The 25097-nt window shown below is 53.3% G+C and overlaps 1 protein-coding gene across 4 annotated transcripts in view; it reads left to right on the top strand.

Moving 5' to 3' along the window:
- The first annotated feature begins 2213 nt into the window (after positions 1-2213).
- The window catches only part of ATP11C (ATPase phospholipid transporting 11C), a 55190-nt gene continuing 32306 nt past the window's right edge, over positions 2214-25097 (top strand). For all 4 annotated transcript variants that reach the window (XM_068204514.1, XM_068204515.1, XM_068204516.1 and 1 more), the window contains exons 1-3: positions 2214-2399; positions 21279-21398; positions 23095-23184. In XM_068204514.1, coding sequence (XP_068060615.1) covers positions 2373-2399; positions 21279-21398; positions 23095-23184 — 237 coding nt within the window. In that variant the 5' untranslated portion in view covers positions 2214-2372. The remainder of the gene's footprint in view (positions 2400-21278; positions 21399-23094; positions 23185-25097) is intronic.

Genomic DNA, 25097 nt, shown 5'->3' with positions numbered 1-25097 from the left:
ATGACTTGGGAAAATGCTCCAAGGTGTGTTTATGTTGGCTGCTTGAGCATGGTGACTGTGACTGGGCCTCTGCAGCAGAGGGGGCAGGACTGTGCTTGCAGCCCAGAAAGCCAACCCTGTCCTGGGCTGCACCAGCAGGTGAGGGAGGGGGTTCTGCCCCTATTCCACCCTTGAGATCCCTGCCTGCAGTGCCGCGTGAACCTGTTGGAGCAAGTTCACAGGAGGCCACGAAGATGCTCTGAGGGCTGGAGCATCTCTGCTGTGGTGACAGGCTGAGAGAGCTGGGATGTTCAGGTTGTGGAGGAGAAGGCTCTGAGGAGACTTTGGAGTCCTTTCCAGTGCCTGAAGTGGGACAGGCACTTTTAATGGGGCATGTAGTCATAGGGCCAGGGGGAATGACGCTTTGGGCAGGTCACACAAGGGGTAGCCCTCTTTAAACTGAAAGGGGGCAGGTTTCGATTAAATATTAGGAAGAAATTTTTCCTCTGAGAGTGTTCTGGCACAGGTTGTCCAGAAAAGGTGTGGATGCTCAAGGCCAGGTTGGACGGGGCTTGCAGAAGGTGTCCCTACCAGGACAGGGGCTGGATGGCGATGGTCTTTAGGGTCTGTTCCACTGCAACCCGTTCTGTGCCAGTGGCGCAGGAGAGGGGCCCTGCAGCCGGGACAAACCGCACATGGGGAGGGGATGGCAGCGGGTCTGGCGGGGTGAGGCTGTCCCCGTGTGTCCCCCATCCCCGCTTGTCCCCGTGGGTCTGGCCGGGATCGGGGCTCCCCTGTCCCCGCGTGTCCTCTGTCCCCGCGTGTCCAGCCGGGCTCCCCTGTCCCGGTCCCCACGTGTGTCCAGCCGGGCTCCCCTGTCCCTGTCCCCGCGTGTCCCTGTCCCCTCCTGTCCCTGTCCCCGCGGTCCAGCCGGGCTCCCCTGTCCCTGTCCCCGCGCTCCAGCCGGGCTCCCCTGTCCCTGTCCCCTGTGCCTGTCCCTGTCCCCGCGGTCCAGCCGGGCTCCCCTGTCCCTGTCCCCGCGTGTCCCTGTCCCCGCGTGTCCCTGTCCTCTGTGCCTGTCCCTGTCCCCGTGCTCCAGCCGGGCTCCCCTGTGCCTGTCCCCGCGTGTCCCTGTCCCCGCGGTCCAGCCAGGCTCCCCTGTCCCCTGTGCCTGTCCCTGTCCCCGCGGTCCAGCCGGGCTCCCCTGTCCCCGCGTGTCCCTGTCCCCGCGTGTCCCTGTCCCCACGCTCCAGCCGGGCTTCCCTGTCCCCGCGTGTCCCTGTCCCCGCGTGTCCCTGTCCCCTGTGCCTGGTCCTGTCCCCGCGGTCCAGCCGGGCTCCCCTGTCCCTGTCCCCGCGTGTCCCTGTCCCCGCGTGTCCCTGTCCCCGCGGTCCAGCCGGGCTCCCCTGTCCCTGTCCCCGCGTGTCCCTGTCCCCGCGTGTCCCTGTCCCCGCGGTCCAGCCGGGCTCCCCTGTCCCTGTCCCCGCGTGTCCCTGTCCCCGCGGTCCAGCCGGGCTCCCCTGTCCCTGTCCCCGCGTGTCCCTGTCCCCGCGGTCCAGCCGGGCTCCCCTGTCCCTGTCCCCGCGTGTCCCTGTCCCCGCGCTCCAGCCGGGCTCCCCTGTCCCTGTCCCCTGTGCCTGTCCCTGTCCCCGCGGTCCAGCCGGGCTCCCCTGTCCCTGTCCCCGCGTGTCCCTGTCCCCGCGTGTCCCTGTCCCCGCGTGTCCCTGTCCCCGCGTGTCCCTGTCCCCTGTGCCTGTCCCTGTCCCCGCGGTCCAGCCGGGCTCCCCTGTGCCTGTCCCCGCGTGTCCCTGTCCCCTGTGCCTGTCCCTGTCCCCGCGTGTCCCGCCGGGCTCCCCTGTCCCTGTCCCCGCGTGTCCCTGTCCCCGCGTGTCCCTGTCCCCTCCTGTCCCTGTCCCCGCGCTCCAGCCGGGCTCCCCTGTCCCTGTCCCCGCGTGTCCCTGTCCCCGCGTGTCCCTGTCCCCGCGTGTCCCTGTCCCCGCGCTCCAGCCGGGCTCCCCTGTCCCTGTCCCCGCGTGTCCCTGTCCCCGCGTGTCCCTGTCCCCGCGTGTCCCTGTCCCCGCGTGTCCCTGTCCCCGCGCTCCAGCCGGGCTCCCCTGTGCCTGTCCCCGCGTGTCCCTGTCCCCGCGTGTCGCCGCCCGGCGCAGTGGCTCCCCCCGGCGGCGGCAGCGGGGCCCTGCTGCGCTCCCAGGCTGCTCCGGGGCGGCGCCGCCTCCAGCGCGGCGGGACAAAGCGGGGCCGGGCCGGGCGGGCGGCATGGAGCGCGGGGCGGAACGGAGCCGGCGGCGCGGCCCGCAGCCCCACTAGGAGCCGAGCCGGGCCGGGCCGGGCCGGGCGATGCGGCGGTGAGCGCGGCGGGGCCGGGCGCCACCGCGATGCTCCGCCGCAGCCTCAGCCGCCTGGTGAGTGCGGGGCCGGGGGCGGGCGGGGAAAAGTTCGCGGTTATTCCCTCTCCGCCGTGTGCCGGGGCCGTTCTGCCGCGGGCGCTCGGCGCGGGGCGCATCACCCTCCCCGCGGGGTCCGCCCGCGGCCCCGGCCCCGCAGCGGCGGCTCCGTCCGAGCCTGCGAGCCCTCCAGAAGTTGCCTTTGCTGCCAGAGCCCAAACGCTGTTTTTTTTTTATTTTTTCCCTCCCAAAACCTGCCCGAGGGGACTTCCCCGGCCCCGCAGCGCGCTCCCCAAACCGCGTGGCTCTTCCTGCCCTGGGCGGGGATGCGGGCTCTGCCCCCGCCGCCGCTCCGCCGGATCCATCCCGAGCCCTTCCCGCTGCCACATAAGCTACCCGGAGATTTCACCGTGACCTCACTGCTTGGCCTGAGCTCTGTAATTACTCATGTTTTCCTTTTCCACGGCAAATGTGGGAAAATCGGTGTTTTGACATCGTTCCGGCGCTGCTGTTTGTTCAGCAGTGTCACTGATTGCGCAGTGCGTAGTGAGCAAAGTTCCTGGAGTTGGGGCGGCGGTGTGCGGTGTCAGCGCAGCCCGAGCCCCCCGCGAGGCTCCGGAGCCGCTTCCCGGGTTACCTGCCGGCATCGCGGGCTCTGCCCGCCAGGCCGGAGCCGCCGGGAGACGCGCTCTCCTGCTCGCTTCTGGTTTGGAGCGAGGTATTTGTGCCAGGTTTCCCAGGCTTGCAGCACGGCGGACTCTAAATCGCCTTTTTAAGTCTGGAGGCAGCTCTGCGGAGCTCGGGAGGGAAGGGGTTGGTTTTGGGTTGATTTTTTCCATGTGTAGGCTGTGTTTCTGTTGCGGGCTCTGGGTTAGCCCTGTGGAGAACACACCTACCACAAGCATTGTTTTGCAGCCTCGGGGACAGATGGATCAGATGAAACTCGGTGCCCTGACGTTCTGGCTTTGATGCCTTTTGAGTTCAGCTCTGCCCTAAGTGCTACCCCACCCACCCTAGCAGGAGTTTTTGTCCCAGTCATGTCGAGAGGCGTTTGTGGTTTGAGGCATCTCCGTGGAGTTCAGTTAAAGCTTTTTCAGGTGGCCGCTTCCTGTAAGCGGGTAACTGGAGCTGCCTGCCTGGGTTTTGGATCCAGCACCCTCCTCACTCGTGAGGAGCAGTCCCTGTCCTGCCCGGGGGTCCGCACAGTCTGTGTCACCTCTCTGCGTCCCTCGGCATGGGCAGGGGACATTCGGTGCTGCTGGGGTGTGATGTCCTTTGAGGTGGAGGAGAAACACCCTGAGCAGAGCCCAGGTATTTCCAAAGGCTCTGTGCAGGGCTGAGCTGTTGCAGCACCTCTGGAAGGGTGGAGGTTGTTTTCTGGCTGGAGGAACAGCTCTGTTCAGGGACCAGGGCAGAGTGCCAGGTCAGCTGCAGTGTTGGTGCGGGGGTTTAGACGCTGTGTCCACCTCCTGGCTTTGTGAGCAGCATTTTAGTAGCAGCGAGCAGTTTATCAGGCTGGTGCAAGTGGTGTGGGTCCCCCCATATCAGCCTTGGGCTGATAGAGCAGCTCCTGCCGTGCTGCTGCAGCTCTGCCCTGTCCCCAGCCCTGCCGGGTGCCACAGCAGGCTTGGGTCAGTCCTCTCCCTCCTGCTCCATGGGGGGAGAGGGCAACCTGTGCCAGTCTCTGTGGAGCTATTCCCGAGGTGCTGTCTGGCCCTCAGTCCTGGGTGGGCAGTGCTGGGCTTCAAGGGATGCTCATCTTGGGGCCGTGGCATTGCAGAAATTCACTGCAGTTATTAAAGGCTGCAGATTTTCTGACACTTAGGATCCCATAGGGCTACTCAGACAAACACTGTAACCTCTCCACTGTGTGGTCTCTGCCTGAGGCTCATAAATACCAGCAGATACTAAAAATCCTGTTTTCAATTGTAACTCACAGCTTAGGCACAATGGATGTGACTTGCCATATCAGCATGACTGTGGCTCTGTTTTCCCTCCTATAAACTCTTATCCTGGATAGGGTATGAAATGAGATGGTAAGAAGAGCAGGAAGGGTAGAGTGGGGCATGTGGGTTTGCATAGCTACCTGGGGCTACAGACTGATGTCTGCAGAAACAATTTGGATTCTGAACTTTGATTTGCACCACTGAAGTAATCCCTGTCAAAGGGAGAGTGGGGCTGGGATCACTGCGGGGAGGTGGGATTGAATTGCCATGATTAATCCACTTTTCGGAGATACTGTCAACTTGAAATATAACTTTAATTCTTTTTTGGAAACAGATTCTAGCACTGGAGTCTTATTTTTAGTCTCCTGCTGCTTGTACGGCTGTCGTGGGAGGGTGCTGGAGCGGAGTGGGGAGGTGCGGGGGTGTCCAGGGCAGGGCTGGGCTCACTCAGCTGGGCTGAGCACTGGCCACGTCCGACTGGCCGGGCGGTGGTGTCTGTGTGTGCATCAGAGGCAGTGTGCTGTTTCTCACGGATTGCTCTCCACGTTCTCCCAGGCAGCTGTACCCCGGGGCCACAGCTCTGACCACAGCTCTGCCCAGGCTGCAGGGCAGTGCCCGCTCGCTGGGGCTGGTGTGAGAGATAAGTGAGGAATGCAGAAAGAGAAGTTGCTGATGCCCTCATTGTTTTCACTTTTCCTCCCAATTGCTTTTATTTAAGGCCAGTCTGGAAGCGAGCCCTGGGGGCTGTGACCCTGCTCACGATGCAGGAAGGCTGGGGTGGTGGGTGAAGCACCCCAGGGTGCTCTCCCTCCTCTTGGGGTGCCTGCTGCTGGCTGAGTCCCTGGGCTGGTGCTCTGTCCTGGGTCTCCTGCCTCTGCAGTCAGTGCAGCTCCTTGCTCTGGTACTCTCCTGTTCGGGTCAAAACCTAGGATAAGTAAGAAAACAACAGTCTGTAACTGGGAGCAAAATTCTTCCGTTTGCGTGTTTGTGCAGTGTGTAACGATAGGACCCCGGTTGTGTTACTCCAGTTTAACGAGGTACCTTGGGGCCTGATCCTCTTGGCAGCCCGTGTCCTGGTAAGTCCCTGGTGTTTGGCAGGTGCTGGGCTTGTTGTGAGCTGCTGGCTCTCAACACTGCTTGTCTGCTGTTGGGGGCAGAAGGGGCCTCTCCGGTGGGTGTGCGGTGGCTGTCCGTGGGCTGGACCCGTGTGCCTGTGCCCTGTCACAGGCTGCAGTGATGTTCTCTTGCTGCTCCTCTCCTGGGGTCTGCAGCCCTCTCTCCTGTGCCAGCAGTGGGGGCTCCCCCAGCTTGGTTATGGGGCCCTGTGGGGCAGGTCCTACCTGGGGCTCTGCAGGAAGATACCTCACTGAGACCTATTCATATGGCTGGAAAAGGGAAATGGACCAAAGTCACTCTTTAGATGGGAACTGAATTCTCCACTGGCACTGGGAATAGGTGAGAAGGGGCAGGGGTGGGTGGGGAGAGCCCCCGGGGTGCACTGGACAGTGTGGGGCTGTCCCTGCCCAGCTCAGGGGGTGCTGGAGGTGTGGGAGGTGTCCAGGGCTGTGGTGGAGGATGCTGATTTACACTCCCATCTTTAGGATGTGCAGCAAGTGTGTAATAAAATCTATATTTGCACACAGAGCACATCTGTGATTTTCTTTCACACTTGTTTTTTTTTTTTTTTTTTTTTTTTCCCTGTAGAGTGTGAACCAAACATTAGTGTGTGATTGCAGTTCCTACTCTAATAATAAAGATGATTGCAGTTAGGAGTTGGAAGCTGTAGGAGTTGTCTTTTCCTCCCAGTCCAGCCATGTTAACACCTGGAGAGTGAGGCTGCATGTCAGGTACCTGGTACCTGATGCCAGCTTCTGCAGGAAGTGTTTGGCTTTCGTTGATGTGACAAAAACCTGCAAGCAGCAAAGCTTGGGGCTGGGGTATCTCTGTGACACCAGGTGGCAGTTCTGCTTGGAGAAATCCCACACTTCAAAGGAGTATGGGTTTTAATGAAGCCACTTGAAATTTTCATGAAAGTTGCTGGAGTTCTGTTTTGTAAGATGTGTTTAGCATGATAGCAGCATTCCACGTGCTCAGGCAGTTCCCCTGTAGCAGCCACAGGGCAGCCCATGCTTGACCACAGGGAAGTCAAGGGAGGCTCAAATAGGGAAGCTGGGACTGCAAAAAGCTTAGGGCTGCAATCCCTTAGTGCTGCTCCTTGCCTGGAAAATGGGGACACAGGGGTTTATGAAATTCCTGTAACCATTTCCTCTTTAATGTCTCCTAACTGTAGCCTTATTCCCAGAAATAGCTCAGCCATTTGGCTAAAAACAAATAAAAACCAAACAAGAAACTTGGCCTGGGATAAAAAGCTGCATGTGTTCAGTTAGAGTTTGGGAAGTTGGGAGTTGCTGTAGGGAGGGCTGGAAAGCACCAGTCAAACATTAATGACAAGTGATGCTTCTAATTAAACCTGTGGCATGCTGGAACTTTTCTGTGGAGAATGAGTCTTGGCTGTATTTTCTTCTTCCCTCCATGCCACTTTTGTCCCCAGCTGGTATTTTGCGAAGAGTAATGATGATTGTCTGGGCTGTGCAGGAAAGGTTCAGAGCTGCAGCTGAAGACATGGCAATTTGCTTTTAATAATAAAATTTGTAAAAGCAAACAGGACATCTATTAATAACAAGCTTTTCAGCCTTGCCTTTAATTTCATCCTGTTGCCTTTGGTTTATGTGTTTCCTTTCTGATTAAAACTGCTGTGTTCTGGCTGTAGCTGTCTCTAGTGGAGAGATTTATTTTTTTAAAGTGTGAGTTAAAAGCAAAGCTGATGGAGAGCATTCACAGTGTCTCTAAGTCAGACACCCTAAACCTTCACACCCAAATTAGTTGTTGTCTGCCAGTGATCATGTTTTTAGCAATGTAGGTTTGGTCCCTATGAGCATCTTCCTCCCATGGCACCCTGCTTGCATCTCTTATCCCAGATTGTAGTTCCTTGCATTGTGGGACTGTGTTCCCTTGGGAGATTGAAACCCGCTATGTTTGCTGAGAAAATGCCGGGCTGGCCATGTGGGGGAACATCTCTGTGCCAAGGTGTGCCTGCCAGAGGAGCTGGCACTGCAGGGCCAAGGGAGTCACCGAGCAGGCTGCCTGGGAAGGGGGAATTTTCCAAGCAGCTTGCACACAGGGTGACCGAGTGTGCTGTTACCCCATTTGCCTTTCCCTGAAAATGTTTGCTGGGGGATTTTTCGGGGGAGTTTCCCGTGTTTGTGGTGTGTGGGAGCGGGTGCTGAGGCTGGAGGGCAGTGGGGAGGTTTTCCTGTGTGGCTTGGGTGGTCACTCGGTGGCTTTCTGCCCAAAAGTGTCCCCTGCTCAGGGGAGGGGGCAGCAGCTTGTGCCCTGTGCCAGGACAGCCTATCCTGAGGTTATCTTGGAAAATGCCTTACCTCTGCATCTAGACTGAAATCTGCTTCTCGCTGCTCCTGCTGGAAATATTTCAGTGCTTTCTGAGGCCTGGGAGGGATGGGCTGGTTTTCCCCAAGCAGGTTTCGTGCTGTACACAGGGTGTTGTGGACTTGCCCTGCCTGTGCTCTCCCCAGCCAGCACACCTGTGTCCGGGCCTGGGCTTGGAGCCCCACAGGTGATGCTGTGGGAGCCCGGAGAGCCTGGCACACACTGCAGCCCTGCCCCTGCCAGCTCCCTCACCTCTAGCAAGCAGACAAGATTTTTTTTTTTTTTTTTTTTTTTTACCTCAATTAGCAAGCAGTATTGAGGTTCAGTGGTGGGGTTTTTTAGTGTTGTCCCTTGTTTGCCTGGAGGCTTGCAGCTTTCTGTGCCTCGCGGGGGCCGTGCAGACGCTGGGCTGCAGGCAGGGCTGGCCCCAGCAGCTGGGGCAGGTGGGCTGTGGCTGCTGGGTGCTCACTGCCGCCCTGGGTGCTCACTGCCGCCCTGGGTGCTCACTGCCGCCCTGGGAGCTCACTGCCGCCCTGGGAGCTCACTGCCGCCCTGGGAGCTCACTGCCGCCCTGGGAGCTCACTGCCGCCCTGGGAGCTCACTGCCGCCCTGGGAGCTCACTGCCGCCCTGGGAGCTCACTGCCGCCCTGGGAGCTCACTGCCGCCCTGGGAGCTCACTGCTGGGTGCTCACTGCTGGGAGCTCACTGCCGCCCTGGGAGCTCACTGCCGGGTGCTCACTGCCGCCCTGGGAGCTCACTGCCGCCCTGGGAGCTCACTGCCGCCCTGGGTGCTCACTGCCGCCCTGGGAGCTCACTGCCGCCCTGGGAGCTCACTGCCGCCCTGGGAGCTCACTGCCGCCCTGGGAGCTCACTGCCGCCCTGGGAGCTCACTGCCGCCCTGGGTGCTCACTGCCGCCCTGGGTGCTCACTGCCGCCCTGGGTGCTCACTGCCGCCCTGGGTGCTCACTGCCGCCCTGGGTGCTCACTGCTGGGTGCTCACTGCCGCCCTGGGAGCTCACTGCCGCCCTGGGAGCTCACTGCCGGGCTGCTGTTAGCAGCGGGCATGGCAGGAGGGTCACGGGGAAATGGGCTCTGCCCAGAGCTGTCCTGCCCTTGGGGACACTGTGCCAGTCACGGGTCCTGCTCATTGCAAGTAGGGAACAAGGACGCTGCTGCTCACCTTGCTGGTGATGGTAAGCCATTTCTGTCATTTTTACGGAAATGATTGTGCAGTAATCCTGTGTGGTTCCGCTCCCCTGAGGCTCCCTGCACCCTTTCCACAGGCTGGCTCCATGGGCAGCTGCAGCCCCTGCTGCTCTGGTGTAACCTGCACGCTGCAGTTTGCTCAGCTGCCTTCAGTTATCCAACGTGCCACCAGTGACTTGCTCACTAGGCTTGCCTGAGCTGGCTGACATTTGATTTGGACAGTCGGTATTTTGCTTTTTTGCAGTAAACTCGACTCCAGGACTTGAGCATGGAGCTGTTCCGTGGTGTGCCTTATCCCTGCTGTGGGAGGAGGGCCATGCTGCTGCTGCAGGGGATGGCAGCGAGTGGCAAAGTGCTTTAAAGCTTGATTTACTAACTTGTAGCCTGGGGAAGCTGAAAGTTCCCCCTTTTAAAAGGTCTCCTCTTTCCTGCCCTCACCCAGCTGCTGGGTCAGGAAAAGCCTGTTCTGCCCAGAGGCTGCAGTGACTTCAGTAGATACATATGCATTAAATATACATGCATGCAATATATGCACATTAAATATGCATGTAAGCAATATATGGAGATGCATTAAATATATATATTTATTTTTGCTTATGGGCTCTTTCTCAGGCTGGGCCAAAACCCAGGGAGCTGCTGGGCAGTGACTGGCACAGGGCACCATTCTGATGGTTGCAAAGTGCATTGGGATGCTGAGCCCCGCCGGGGACAGTGGGGTGGGGAGAGGAGCTGAGGCTCCCTGGTGGGAGGAAAGCTGTCCTGGGCTTGGCTTCTCCTGCCCTCCATCGTTTTTTGTGCTCTCACAGAGATGCTTGCTGCCACAGATGCTGATCAGAACCAATGTTCTCTAAAATGTTTAGCTCTTTATGCACCCCCTTCTGCCCATCCTGTGGGCACCTGTTGCCTCCTGCTGACTCCAGAGGTGTTTTTTTCCCCCCAAACCTCAGAGGTGTTGTTGGGGATGGAATTCCAGCTGAAGCCCATTGAGTCTAAAAGCATATCTCCTCTGGCCACCCAGCCTGATAGCTTTGTCCTGCCCTCCTTAATGAAAGCTTACTGCATGATCCAGTTGTTGGTAAAGAGCTTTTTGTTTTCCTCCTGCAGCAGAAGGAGGGTTAAGCCCCTGCAAGGCTGTTCTAGCTGGGTATTTTGCTCTCAAATCAGGCTTTTCTTTTCTGCTTCCCATCTTGAACCAGATTCCTGCTAAACTCCATTGTGGCCTTTGCTGAGTAATGCTTTGCTGCAGGCTTTTTGCTCTTGTTTTCAGCTGATTTTTCAGGATCTGTTGGTGAAAGGACCCCAGCCTTGCTTATGGAGGGCTTGGTAATTTTTTGCTATGCGTTTTCAAAGAATCTCTTCATCTGGCATGTCTTAAAGCGTGCTGTGTACCTTAACAAGATTCTGTGAGATGATTGAAGTGGGAAACAGAGGCATTGCTCACTTGCTCGATGTAATTTGTTTGCAGTATTGTGGCAAATGCACTGATTTGCAAACCAGAGGGATCCTCTGTTTCTTGTGCTCTAGAGGACCTAGAAAAGCTGAGTAAGATGTGCAACAGGCAAGACCAGACAGTTTGAAACGCTTCTTTGGTACTGCCATCCAAGATCTCTTCAGCAGTAATACAAATTAAATACTGCTTGACTGCAGTGACGCTGTGCTCTGTTGCTGGAGTCTCAATTGGCTTAAGAGGGGAAAAAAATAAATCTCACTGCTGGGAAATTAAATGCAGGGACGAAAAAATCCACTTTTGTGAGCAGCCCTTCCATCTTTTATTAGGATTTCTTTGTAATTCCTCCCCAGCACTCATACAAAGCCGAGCAGCTGCTATCTGTAGGGACTCAGACTGCACTCGGGGGGCTGCAAAGCCAGCCTTGAAATGCAGTATCAGTGAATTTTTTTTGTTTGCTTTGGGTGGTGTTTTGCATGCCACTTTTGTTCGGCCTGAGTTGGGGAAGGTTTTTATTCTTTTTGTGTTTTCCTCCTTCCTTACAGCTCACCTTCTCGTGCATTGTTTGCTCAGGGAGGGAGTGCAGTAAAATTAGCTGCGGTGCCCAGAGGGCTGTTGTCCTCTATCAGCCAAGCTAATGTTGTGGAGCACATCATTTCCGTGGGGTGCTTTCTCCTGGGGCAGTTGACTGGGTGGAAGTGGGACTTTCCACCTGACAAGTGCCAGTGCAGTAAGTGCAGGGTGGGAAGCACTCGGGCAGACAGAGCAGGCCTTGGGTGAAGGAGCTGGTGCTGCTAACTGGGCGAGCAGGAACGCCCTCGTCTTGGTGCCTGGCTAGGGAAAGAGACTGATGGGCTGGAGGTGGCCAAGTCATGGCCAGGGATGCTCTCCAGCACGGAATGGGCTCACCAGCCCAGCTGGTGGTGCTGGGCTGCACTATGGTGTGAATTGCGGTGAAAAATTAAAATTAATTTCAACTAAGATTTGTAGGGATGGTATGTTTATTGCAGTGCTGGGTTTTTTTACGAAACAAAAGCACAAAAAGAACTTTTAAGTCGCTTTACCCTGTCTGTTTTAAGGTTTGAAAAGTCTTTTGTATTTCTTATCTTTTTAGCTTAGAAATTGGCTCTTTTTTTCTTTAGCTACAGTAGTTTTATTAGTGTTGTAAAGTTGCTAGACTAAATAACATATTTTACTTATGCTAATAAGCTTAAAGCGGTACACTTTAATTAAATCTAAATAGATTTTTACCTTGTTAAATTTTTAGTTTCTCTCAGGTGGAACCCCCAAGCTCCGAGGCTGAGGTCCAGTGACAGCCCAGCTCCATGTCCCTGTGTCTGTGCAGCTCTCCTGGCTGCTGTGCTGGGCAGTGCTGGGTGTGAGGCTCTCTCAGCCTCTGCCCTGCTGCCTTCCCCAGCCCGGCCACAGCAGGAGCCAAAGGATTTCCTGAAGATAAGCAGTTCTAGGCCACATGGTGAGGATTTCTGTGCTGGCTGGGTGGATTTCACTGTCCAGTATCCTGGTATGACTGTGCCTGCGAGCCCCAAGGATGAATCTGTTGGTCACTGTAGTACACAGAGATGAAAATATTCCCAGTGTGGTCTGGGTCACGTGGAGCTGATTTTGGCTGTGGAGCAAGGGGTGAAGTAGGTGATTTCTACCTCTTTTCCCTCTCATCTCCTGCTGCTGCTGTGGAAACATTTGTCTGTAGTACAGCAAGGGGCAGAGTTAGAAAACCACAGTTTTTATGGTTTGGGAGTTGAAAAACTTGACCTGAGCCCGTGTGAGTGAGGAGCATGGGAGGTGCTGGCACCTCGGGTACCCGTTGTGGGCATTGAGGCACCCCGGGATGCTGGTGCAGGACTCGGGGGGTCCCTGCAGGCTGGACCTGCCCTCCCCTCCCTCCTGGGGGCTGTTTGGGACATAGGACAGCTTCCCTGGGGGCAAGCTTGGTCTGGGGGCGGCTCTGGGCAGCCCTGGGTGCCAGCCCTGGCTTCTGGGGTGCTGTGGTGAGGTCCAGGCAGGTCAGCCTGCAGCCTCTGCCCTGGAGCGTGCTCAGCCAGGCGGGCTTGCTTCCCAGGGGAAAGGGAAGAAACTGCTCTGGGAAATGGGCTGCTCGCCAGTCAGCTGGCAGCCTGGCTCTGAAACGCTGGGAAAACTTAAAAAGGGGCAAAATGTTTGTAGATGGCAGAGGTTAGAGTAACGTCTGGCCGAGCTGGGATGCATAACATAGCATTTAGGGGTTTTTTGTTTCCATAACTGAAGAGCTTAGGCTTTCAGGGGACCAGGAAACAACAGAAAAACCGACAAATTACAGCTCTGCTGGGTGGTGCAAGCACTGACAGTTGCAAACTGGGAGGATTTTTCCATTTTACTCTTATTTCAGTTTTTGCCAGGCCAAATCACTGCTCTGGAGAGCTTGCTGCCCTGCTAAAATAGCTGCTGATGAACAGACATATGTGCACAGCTTGAGCTGGGGAGAGGAGGGAGGAAGAGTTTTGAAGACAGGAAGACCTCGTTGTATTTGCTTTGTGACCTCTGCAAAACATTTGGCTCTTATTCAAAGTCCTTTTACTGTTCTCGAGCCTGAAGTGTTCCTATGAGCCTGATTTTTATATGCTGGCGGCATGCTGGTCGAACTTTTCTTTTGGACTGCCAAAAATAAAGATCTGCTGCCTGTATTTCAAGATGAGCAATGGTTTCATAACCCTGGCTGCCAGCAGGGCAGGGAAAAGAAGAATTGAGATGCTTCTGAAGGTCGGTGGTTGTGCTTGAGCAGGAGCAACAGACTTTGCACCAAACAGCAGCACTGAAGTAATGCTGCCCCAGTTGGTCCTGTCTGAGTTTGGCGTTCTGCATCACTCGTGAACCTGACTTTGTGCAAAGTGCTGCTGAGCAGAACCTGTGATTGCAGCCGTTGGGGCATGCTTGCTGGGAAGATGCCTGGTTTGAGGGTAGACTGCCTCCAGAAGGAAAAACAAAACCCGTGCCAAAAAAGGTCTTTTCAGCTGTCACCCCTGTCCATGGCACTCCTCAAGTCCAGGATAGGGCTGGGCTCTCCTTTAAATTTATTACCACGGGGAAAAAACTTCTGCATTTCCTCTCTCCACCCTTATGGAGTCTTTCAAGTAGCCTTTTCCCCTGTTCTCTCCACCCAGCCATGTCTGCCTGTTTTTATCAGTGGCTTTGTTGGCTAAGTCAGCTTTTCCAGGAAGTGCAGCCTGGCTGGGCTGTGCTGTTCCCCAGCCCGCTGTCCTTGGTGAAGGTGATCTCCCTGTCAGACCATGTGGTGAGGCAGCAGGTCCTGGGGACAGAGGGGACATGGGGATGGGCTCTGGCTGGTGCCCCTCACTTGGCTGCACTTGCCTTTGCTCTGAGGATGGTGTGCTCTGGTTGTGGTGCTGTGCTGGAGCTCGTCACGTCTGCTGTGCCATCCCCAGGGACGAGGTCTGCGTGTCGGCCCCATCACGTGCTGGCTGTGCTGACCCTTTTCCAAGGGAAAACCCCCACGTAGTGACCCTTTTCCAAGGCTCCTCTTTTGCTCTTGCCTTTCTTTAGGTCTGGGGGCTCTCGTGGTTGCCCCTGCTGGTCCCCACCTTGGCTGGAGCTGGCTGAGCCCAGTGGCCACTCCTTGGTGGTCGTGTTCTGTCCCTGGCTGCAATACCAGAGGGAGCTTCAGCCTCAGCACAGGAGAAGGGGCACTGGTTTAAATTTCAACCCGCTGTTTTCCTGAGGTACCAGCCTTCCCATCCTGCTTAGGAGCGAGCAGCAAAGTCCCATCCAGTGGGAAATGAGGTCGGGCAGTGTGTGCCTTCAGCCCTTCCCGTGGACCTATGAGCTCTCAGTATTTCAGATACCCTGTTTGTTGGTTGTTCTTCCCAAGGTCTGTGCATGTTATTGACCCTTTCATGCAGGCACAGGGGGAGTGGTGGGGTTGGTCCTGATCGCTGGAGCTCTCTCTCTAAATCAGGAGATCTGCCTAAATATGTGGTCGGTTTGGGTAAGAACAGTCTGAGCTGCTGAATTATGGAGGTATTCTCAAAGCATCCCTTGTACCCTCATGGAAATCACTAAGGACAAGGAGTCATAGGAAAATTGGCAAGAAGAAATCTCAATTAAAAGTACATGGGTTGGGCAGTGAGGTTGATGTGCTGAGCAGCTTCCCGAGGCTGATGGATGTTTTGGGGAGGTTACGGTAAATTTATGGAGGCTTTCAAAAACTGGCTGTGTTTTCCTTTGTTCTTCTGAGGCTAAATGAAACAGGAGCTAGAACAGGCTGTTTTGGGAGGTGCTGTTATTTCTGCAAGCTTTTTTTGTAAATCAGGTCGCCTTCTCTACAACTTTTATGATAAATGGAACAATGCAGGAGCAATTAGACTTTAAACTATTCATGAGATTGAAGCCAAGTAATGTGATTTTATCTTTCTTTTGCATATATTTAATATAAGCTGTGATTTCATTCAAATGTTTGAGCTTTGTACTTGTACTGTATAATCTCTGGGCTTAGCAGATGATTTTTTTAAATGCCTGTGGTTTTTCTTAGATCTGTTTTCTATGAGTTATTTGTGTTTACGTTGTGGCTTAAAGTTATCAGCAAACATGAAAGGAGAAGTTTTTTTTGCTAGTTAGTTCTGGTTTTGGTGCTTTCTGGAACTGTAGTAAATCAAATGCTGGTGGTTTTTTAGTTTTACTTCTGCTGCTGGGTTTTTTTTTCTGGAAACAGGGCCAGAAGGTAGCACAGACACTTGCTTTCCATATGGGGGATATAATTAAACACTCTGTTTGCAGCTGCCCTAGAAATAGTCCTCTTGAAGTGGCTCCTTGTCAGCGGTGGCTGCAGAGCACAGGTTCACCTCTCCTGTTGATCTGGGTCTAACTCCATTAATTTTTACCCAGGCTTGCTAATTTTTACCCAGGTTTGCAACTTTTACCCGGTGCCACCTGGGTGCTGTGATGGACTCCCAGGAGGTGAGGAGGAGCCTGTCCCCGCGGCGGGCAGGAGGTTGTGCTGGGGAGGGACATTTCTGTGGGAGGAGGGCACGGATGGAGAAGGGGAAAGGGGCACCAAGGGACAGTTGCCCAAACTCAGGCAGAGAATTTGGGGACTGCTGTGGGCTGCAAATGTAATTCTGCCATCTCTATGTAACGCTCCAGCAGCTTCAAGTCATCAATGTGTTGGGTTATCAATTGCATCCATGGGCATTTTTACTCCTGGCCTGATACCTTCAAATCATACCTGTTCTTGCCTCCTCAAAGAAAAATTTATAGTGGAATGCCAAGCCTCAGGTGACCTTCTGTGGGCACCTAGGTGGGCTTTGTAAGTTTGGGCAATGTAAGAAAATAGCCATTAACCCCCCTAATGCCTTGATTTCAGAACTGCTGCTTCTGGCAGAACGTGGCCTTTATAAAAGGTGCAAGTGTGGGAAGGTTGGGTTACATCAAAGCATTTTCCAGAACACACTGATGCGAGTTTCTCCCTGGCAGAGGAAGGCGGTGCTGCTGCAGCAGCCCTGTGTCCCATGCTGGTGCAGCTGGGCACCTGGACATGCCCCGGGGCAAAGCCAGGACGGGCAGCCAGCTGCCAGCTGGAGGGATCTCCTGGCAGAACAGCCTTGCTCACCTCTTTATCTCCTGCGGTTTGTGCCTGACTCTCTGGCTGTTGCCTTCCAGCTGAGCTCCTTCAGGAGAAATCTGGTTTGGATGCCCTGCTGAGATTGACTCGCTGGTAGGCTCGGTTAGGCGCCGCGGGAGTGGAACAGGAGCTTGGAACTGAAGCTTGAGACATTGCAGGAGAGACCTACATCTTTGGGGGTGGTGCAGACAGGATAGTGGCTGTGCTCAGAAATGCCTCCTTCCCTCCCTCCTCTCGGTTCCTGGTGTGTGCAGTGTCCCCCTGGTGCTGCTCTGGTACGTCTGCCAGCTGCTGGGAGCTCTGGCTGGCAGGGACACGGGACAGCAGGTGGGTCTGTGGTCATCTACCAGCATCCCCACATCCTCCAGCCTTGGTGGGACAAGGCGGTGTGGCTTCCCTGGCACTGTCCCCACAGCGTGCCCAGTCTGGCACTGCTGATCCCTACGGACAGCTCTGCTTCTCCCAGTGCTCACACAAACACCATGCCTCGGGCCCAGGGAGGTGAGAAAGTGCCTAGGAAGGGAATGCCATTGTTTATTTTCTTGGATAATCCTTTTGGCAGGCTTGGCTCTAAACAGCAGGAGAAACTGTGGCTTTTGCCTGCACCAGCTCGCTCCAGCGCTGTGAGCTGAGGGCTGTGTGGAACCCCACCAGGAAACAAGGCAGCTGCTTGAATTGCATCCAAGTAATATTTTCTATTTTTTTTTGCCATCAGAATTAAAATTTTTTGTGAAAGGCAGTCAGAAAAAGTCGTCTAAATCCTCTCCTTGCTAATCTGCATATTTTATAGTTTTCCCAAAAGCCTGGCAGTTATTCCCTAAATCTGCCTCTAAGTCTCTGTCGAGAGCTGTTATTAAGACGTCGCAATCTATTAACGACCCAGCCAGGGCTGGGCTGGGCTCCTCAAAGGGAGAGCTTTTAATTGCTGAGCTCAGCCAGCACCTCCTGCTCAGACTGGGCTTGTGCTCACCTTCTGGGGGCTGGGGGAGAGAGATGTGGTGTGAAGCCTTCCAGCTTCTGGTGTGGCTGTGGGCAGGTGTGACACCGTGGGGTGTTGAGGGAACGGGAAGTGAAATGCTGTGAGTGGTGGGAGCCTGGTGAGACCGTGGAGGGAGGGCTGGGAGGCTCCGTGGGGTTACTGTGGCATTGCTCTCATTGTGTGGCTGATGCTGCAGGTAAGCAGCAGGGGATTGCAGGGTGAAAGCCCTCCTGGGAGCTGGTGCTGATAACTCAGCGTGGCTTGGTCAGCCAGCACGCCACACCTGGATTTGGGCTCTCCTCTGCTCTGAGGCTTCCATGCTTTCTGTGGATAGTCAGGAAATCCGTGAGAATGTTTTTCCAGAAGTGCTTTAAGCAGAGCTTTGTGGTTTCCGTGCCAGTGCGTGTGAGTGGCAAACCCTCACCCTGCTCCTTCCCAGCACCGTGCCAGCGGGCAGGGGAAGCTGTCGCTTCCTCCCTGAGCTGAGGGATGCTCACCAGGCACGCCTGGCTCCAGAGCCTGGACAGGGGCACGACGGGGACCAGACGTGGGGACGTCTGTCTCGGCTGCCTGGTCCTGCTGTGGCGTGGATGGATGGCTCTGCCTCTTGCTCCTGGGGCACAGGTTGGTCGGGCCGTGGCTGGCACCTCCATAATGCAGCCGATGCATCAGGGAACCTTTCTTGGCTCTAGCTTGTAGTTTGGAAGAGGTGCTGTTTGCTGCTACCGTGGTGGTGGTGTGGCTGGGAGGATGGTGGCATTCCCTGGGAGTGTGTGCCAGCTCTGCCCACTCTGGGAGCTGGTGGAGGTGGTCGCTGCTGGGGGTGCTGCTGGCTCTGTTGGGAGGTGCAGGGACATGGTGTAGGGCGTGAGGATCCTCCTGCTCTAAGCATCAGCCACTGGAGGTGTGAGGATGGCTGCAGTGAGAGCGCTCAGCACAGCTCCCCAGGTATAGGCATGGTGTGAAAACACTTCTTCCATCAAAGGTGTGCAGACATGGGTGGGAAACAGAGGAAGGGAAGAGCTGCTGCTTCCTTTGGGCAGCTCCTGCTCCTGGTGCAACAGGATCCATTCAGTTGTTGCTGCTCCAATCCACCAGGTTTAACTGTTTAAGTTTTTGGTTTTGACACTTTCCCCAAGCAGTAGTTAGTCCCAGGCCTTCTGTCTTAGCATGTCTTTCTTCAGAGCACCTTTTCTCTAGCTGGGTTTTGTTTGCACCTCGACAAGCTGCCTGCAAAGAGCCCTTTGGATGAGGGATGCTGAGCTGGATCCTGGGCACTCCTGGAGCATCCATCTGCAGAGGCTGAGCCCATGCTGGGCAGCTGACTTGGGACAGGCATTTGGCAGTTTTGACACCTGCTCTGATGGCATTTCAAAGCAAGCAAGCTGTAGGGTTGAGGATTAGTATGACTAAGTGGAGTATGAAGAATATTGCTGGTGTTTTGGCAGCTCTGCTGCCTGATAATGCCCTCGAACCACAGACTGGCAAATGTCTTCCCTGTTCATGTTTTAAAACTCGAAAACTGACCTCTAAGGAAATCTTACCCTGGTCTAACACTACTCTTTCCCCCTCACCCCTCTTCCCTTGCTTGCTCTTAGTGGGCTTTTTAAATTCACTGTGTGATTTTAAGTTCAGCATCACAAAATGCTTCCTGGTGCCAGCCAGGTATTCTCCCTTGGCTGTGAGCATCTGTGGCAAGGACACTTTGTTATATGAAAGGACAGACATGGACAGAATGAAAAGCTGATTTTTAAATTGTTGCACAGTTCTGTTGTTTTTGAAAATAAATTCTTCTGGTCCATTGAGAAACTTGAGTGTGGGGGGCAGGCCAGAGCTGGAGGCTGGTGGAGACAGCTCACAGTGCTGCCTCAAGCACTGAGAGCTGCGGGGACCTGCAGTGGTCACAGTCCAGCTATGAACCAGACCAAGGCAAGGAGGAAGAGGTATACAGAAGGGAAATAACAATTTTCTTCATGTGTCTAGTCATTCCTTTCTCTCAAAGGTGTCATTGAGCAAGATCATCTTCATTATTCTTCATATTCTTTTAATATTAGAACAGTTGTCACAGAAAGACAAAGCATCGGCTTTGTCACAAGTTGGGAAAGGTTGTAAAAGAAGTTACAAGAAGTTGGAAATGTTAAAGAGTTACATTGAAATAGTGGCGTTTGGGTAGTTTTGGTGCATTCAGATACTCTGTTTAGTAGGTGTTAACATCATCTCCTTTGGATGGGGAGGATCTGTCTGTGGTTTGCAGGGGCTGTCACCTCCCGTGGGTGGCTGGGTCTCTGCTGGAGCCCTGTGCTGCTGATCACAGGTGTCTTTGGCTTTGTGCAGGGGCTGTGCTGTCCTGCAGAGCAGCCCTGCTGAGCTTATTCCGCTGCAGTTCCCTCATCCTGCTGCTGAGCAGTGGGGCTGTCATCGGGCCCCCATGATGTGAGGCTGACATTCACTTGTGACATCTCATTCTGCTTTAAATTAAACCCCCAGCAAGCCCAGCTGGCTTCCCAGCACCATGTGTGTCATCTTGGAGTTTGTGCTGTGAAACTGTCTGCTTCATCATTCGTGATTTTAGCTGAGATTTTTAAATAGCAGAAGCAGACCCTTTTGGTTTTTTGAGCTGAGTACTAAATCTGTGTGTACCAGTGTGGTGGTGAGACATTTTGCAAGGGTTTGAGGGTTGGACAGAAGAGTGAGTGTAAGGGGGGTGCAGTTTCCGTCATCCTCCATGCAATGAATAAACCCAGACCTGAAGGATTTTCCAGGTCAGGACTAGGAAGAGATGTATAGATGCTAAATTATATTGCTAATGGCTTGAAGTGCTTGATAAAGACACATTCTCCTCCAAGAAGGAAAAATAACCTGGCACAGGCTGCAGATGCAGGCAGCAGCTGTCCTGCACAGGGCAGCAGCGCAGTGACCTGTCCTGGTGGGGTGTAGGGCTGTGGCAGCACATTTCTCTCTGTCTCAGGATTTTTCATAGAGGAGCACAGAGAGAAGAAAGAGAAAACAATTTCTACTTCTGCTCCTTGTTTTTCCCATGTGGAATGTGTTTGGATAATTGTTTACCTGGGGTGATTGCTTGGTTGGGTTCTGGTGAGGATTGTTTGAGCCGACGGCCAATCCAACCCACCTGTGGCTGTGCACTCACCAGAACAGGGTCATGAGTTGTGAGTTAGATATGGCAGTTAGAGAAAGTAGGTTTGTAGTTTTAGTATCTTCCTTTATATAGTACATTGATGTATTATAGCATAGTTATAATAAAGGAATCATTCAGCCTCTGAGCTGGAGTCGGCCATCAGCATTCCTTCCCACGGGGTTACCTGCATTTTACAGCAATGGGGCGGGCTGTGGTCCTGAGCTGATGGCTGACCAAAGGTGTGCTTCAGGCTCAGCACGTCCTTGGTTTTGCTCGGTGGCCTTGTGTGCTCGTGGTTGTCTGTGCTTTGGCTGGGGCAGAGAGGTGAATGTTGGCCTTCCAGCGAGCAGCACTGGGGAGCTGGGATCTGTTAATGCAGGCACTTGGAGCTAACAGCTGTTTCTCCCGCTCTGGCAGTATGGGATCTGTTAATGCAGGCACTTTGAGCTAACAGCTGTTTCTCCCGCTCTGGCAGTATGGGATCTGTTAATGCAGGCACTTTGAGCTAACAGCTGTTTCTCCCGCTCTGGCAGTATGGGATCTGTTAATGCAGGCACTTTGAGCTAACAGCTGTTTCTCCCGCTCTGGCAGTATGGGAGCTGGGATCTGTTAATGCAGGCACTTTGAGCTAACAGCTGTTTCTCCCTCTCTGGCAGTATGGGATCTGGGATCTGTTAATGCAGGCACTTTGAGCTAACAGCTGTTTCTCCCGCTCTGGCAGTATGGGATCTGTTAATGCAGGCACTTTGAGCTAACAGCTGTTTCTCCCGCTCTGGCAGTATGGGAGCTGGGATCTGTTAATGCAGGCACTTTGAGCTAACAGCTGTTTCTCCCTCTCTGGCAGTATGGGATCTGGGATCTGTTAATGCAGGCACTTTGAGCTAACAGCTGTTTCTCCCTTTCTGGCAGTATGGGATCTGGGATCTGTTAATGCAGGCACTTTGAGCTAACAGCTGTTTCTCCCTTTCTGGCAGTATGGGATCTGGGATCTGTTAATGCAGGCACTTGGAGCTAACAGCTGTTTCTCCCGTTCTGGCAGTATGGGATCTGGGATCTGTTAATGCAGGCACTTGAAGCTAACAGCTGTTTCTCCCGCTCTGGCAGTGTGCTGGCGAGGAGAAGCGGGTGGGCACGCGCACCGTGGTGGTCGGGCACCGGCCCGTGTCGGACACCGAGGCGTGCGTGGCACAGAAGTTCTGCGACAACAGGATCGTCTCCTCCAAGGTGAGCTCCCTGCCCGCCCGGGCCTTGCCTGGTCACTGCTGCTCCCCTGGTGGCCTGTGGATCTGGGAACTGGGGGAGTCCCAGTTCCTCAAGGGTGGGTGCCAAGGTGCCTCTGCAGCCTGGCACAGCCCTTACGCACAGCTCCAGCCTCTCTTCCTATTTTTTTCCCATCCTATCGGTGCCAGTGGGGGTGTGGGCAAGTTCCTTTCTTGTAGGCTGGATGAGAGCAAAGCACATGGGCACGTTGGTTTTGTGGGGTTGGGTTTTTTTTTGGTGTGTTTTTTAAAGTTTCCTGGCATCCCCTTGGGGAAGAAAAGACAGGTTAGGTGTATAATACAGCATGAGATAGCAGCAACTCAAATTTGCAAAAGGGAGTGGCTTAATTTTGTAAAGGGATGTAAAAATATGAGTCCCTCTTTTTTTTTTTTATTCTATGGGATTTTTCTTTCTTGAGATAGGACAAAAATAACCATGCTCTGTTTATCCCTTTGGAGGAAAGGGGGGGAAACATTCATATGGTATTAATGCAGCTTTTGTTTATGGTGGAAAACTGTGATGACACCCATCTGCCTTCTGCTTAGCTTTTTTCCATGACATTCATGAAGCTATTTCAAAAGATTTGAAGGCAATTCGTGTAAAATATCAAACAAGTGGCATTCCATATTGTCAACACAGCTGGATACGTATCCCAGTGCTCAAGATTTGTGATGCTCAGCATACACTTACGCTTCAGTTTTGCTGTACTTGAGCTGCAAAGGGGTTTTTCCTCTCCTTTCTTTCTTTGTGCATCTCGGATCTTATCTGTTTTTGTGTGTCTGGGTTTATTTTTGGGAAAAGCTTTCAGTCTGTCCGTGTTTAACTTGTGTAGCATTCCCACTGATGTTTCCCTGGCTCGCAGGAGGGGCCTTCAGTGAGGACACCTTCCCCCAGCCCAGTTCCCTCCCTGACAAATGATTTGCTTTAGCACTAATTTTAGTGCTTCCTTGATTTATTTTTGAATGTTATGTCCTTGCTCTTTTTTCCTTTTATATTTGCTAGGCCTGGGACCTGACCAGTCTTTTTTTATAACTAAGTGGACGTTGGTCTTGAGACTTGACTGCTTTTTTTTAATTTATTCTAGACAGACTGAAAGGTAGATATTAGACCCATTATTTCCCATGTTGTTCTTAAATTCCACATGCTTTCCAAAGTAAATGATTCAGCAGCCTTCTCAAAATTATAACGAAGCACAACCTAATACTGAATTTGTATAGGCAACCGTGGCACTTTTTTTTTTCTTTCTTTTTTTTTTTTTTTTTTTTTTCTTTTTTTTTTAACAAAAGTTGCTATAAGATGGTTTGGGGAATTTGGAAAAAATGTATCCACTGTGGGTTACGTGGTAATGAAGTCACCTGTGTACAAATGCCTTTTTAGGAGTTGTTTCACTGTGTGCCACTTGCGGCTGCTCAGTGCTCCAGCAGAGAGAGCTGGCGCTGGAAGCTGGAGCAGGAATTGGGCATCTCAGCACCAGCTGCACTGTGCTCCTGGGCTTGGCTCTGGCACCTGGAGCCCTCCAGGCTGCTCAGGCGCCTCGCTGTGCTTCCCCTGCCACGTCGGAGGAGAGCTCCTCTCCCCTCCTGTGCAGCTCGTTCCCGTGGTCGCGCTGGTCCCTGCCGGCCGCGAGCCTCGGTCCGTTTGACCCCCTCTCTCCCCACAGTACACGCTCTGGAACTTCCTCCCGAAGAACCTTTTCGAGCAGTTTCGAAGAATTGCCAACTTCTACTTCCTCATCATCTTCCTCGTGCAGGTAAGAGCTTTGTGGCTAGGAGGGAGTTTTATTTAGGCACTGATGTTAAACACGGCTTGAACAAGAATCGAGCTTTAAAACTGTTTGTGCTTACAGAAGTTTGGAAATTCTGAAGTTGGAAGCTGTGTTATAATTCTGCCACGCCATCCAAGGCATAAAAATAATTAAAATATCTGGGCCTGTCTGAGATGGGGTTTGAATGACTTCTGAAACACTGAAAAACCATCTTAATTCTAACTGTTAAGGTCATTCAACCACTGAAAATACACCTGTTGCTACACAATTAAGATCAATTTTTTGTCACCATTACTACTTCTGTTTAATGACTCTATATATCCCAAGTGATATGATATTTTTGTCTCAGATATGAGTTTCAAAGCAAGCAGGAGAGGTAGGATGTACTCAGTAAGATTTAAAAATGCATGGGATGATTTTTGGAAACCTGAAGCTTCAGGAAGTTGCTCTGCATGGGCAAAACAGCGAATTTATTACAGGCACAAACTTTTCCTGATCTGCTTTGTGTCTTGAGTGAAGGGGCAAATCCTGAGGAATACTCATTTTCTGTTCTGTCATCCAAGAAAAAAGCAAGCTGTCAGAATGTGCTGGGGCAAAGGGAGCTTGGGAGAACCACTGCAGTGCCTTTGCTCACTTTCAAATCCTGGGGCTCGGCACACAGCCAGCTCTGGGGCTGGAAATGGGCACCAGAGCTCCATCCCAGCAGAGGACAAGGCGTCGTGTGGCTGCTGCAGGGTTTTGGTGGCGCGGGGCCCTGGCTGTCTCCTGGCTCCTGTTTAAACCATGAGTGCCTGTGCAGTGAGGGGTTCTGATTTGCTGTCCCTCTGGCTGCTGCAGGAGCAGGGATCCCGAGCCACAGCCGTGTGGCTCCTCCTGGCAGTGTGACATGAAAGGCCAATTTCCTCTGGCGTCAGCTGGCTTGCCTCCATCTCTTCATTTCGCTGGCGTTGCTCCATTTTGTCAGACCCAATTTGTAATTTGCCTTGAACTGAAGCGATACCCTGGAGTCAGGATGTCCTTTTTGTGTAGCTGGCCACTTAGTGACGTGCTATTACATTTTATCTATTGACCCTCTGGCTGTGGAGAACATGGAATATTCCTGATTATAGCTAAAAACTGGGTTTGTCTAGCTGCTTGCCTATTTTAGGCACGGGTCTGTGCAGGTGAGAGGAGAGCCTGGCTGTTCTTTCTTGTCTTTATTCTGTGAGCACCTCTGAAATCAGGAAGCAGCCCTTGTGGTCAATTAGAGAACAAACAAACCCAAGTGAGCAGAGCCTGGCAGCACTGATCCCCTGGCTGCTGTACAGAGCAGCCCCTGTCCCCAGGTGCTTGTCATTTCTGAGACATCACTTGCCTTAAAACAGCACTCAGGGCCACTCCATTCATTTTGAATACCCAGGGTTATACCTTGAGAAATGCCACCTGTAACTTGAGTGTTCATGCTTATATTTGCATTTCTGTAAGTTAATGGGGTTGTCCCCCTGACTGCTGCATGAGGAGTGAAGTGTCACAGTGCTCGAGGAATTGCCTGCTGCATCTGCCCTGCCTGTTGTGAAACACTTCATCAAAACTTCTGCTTCTCTGACTGCAGATCCAGCTCTTTGTAGGACGAAGTATGTGCATTAAACATAAAACACGCTGCGCACAAACAGATACAAATTTCTTTGGTTCATCTGTTGCAGCTCTCATGGGAATCTGCAGGGAATCTCCGGGCAGAAGGGGCTGGCCTGGAGTGAGCACAGCCCAAGTGTGTTTGTAGACAGACCAAGCTGGTGGCAATAAGCTATTTTAGGAATCTGCAAAGAGTCTCTTTGAGGAGGAAAGTGGAGATAACTTTTGGAGTGTGGTCCTAAGGAATCTCATAAGAAGAAAGTATTAAGTAACAGGAGGACTTTGTC

Source organism: Anomalospiza imberbis, chromosome 14 (assembly GCF_031753505.1).
Source record: "Anomalospiza imberbis isolate Cuckoo-Finch-1a 21T00152 chromosome 14, ASM3175350v1, whole genome shotgun sequence".
Lineage (NCBI taxonomy): Eukaryota > Metazoa > Chordata > Aves > Passeriformes > Viduidae > Anomalospiza > Anomalospiza imberbis.
The sequence above is the reverse complement of the archived record's forward strand: the minus strand, read 5'-3'. Positions and strand labels throughout refer to the sequence as shown.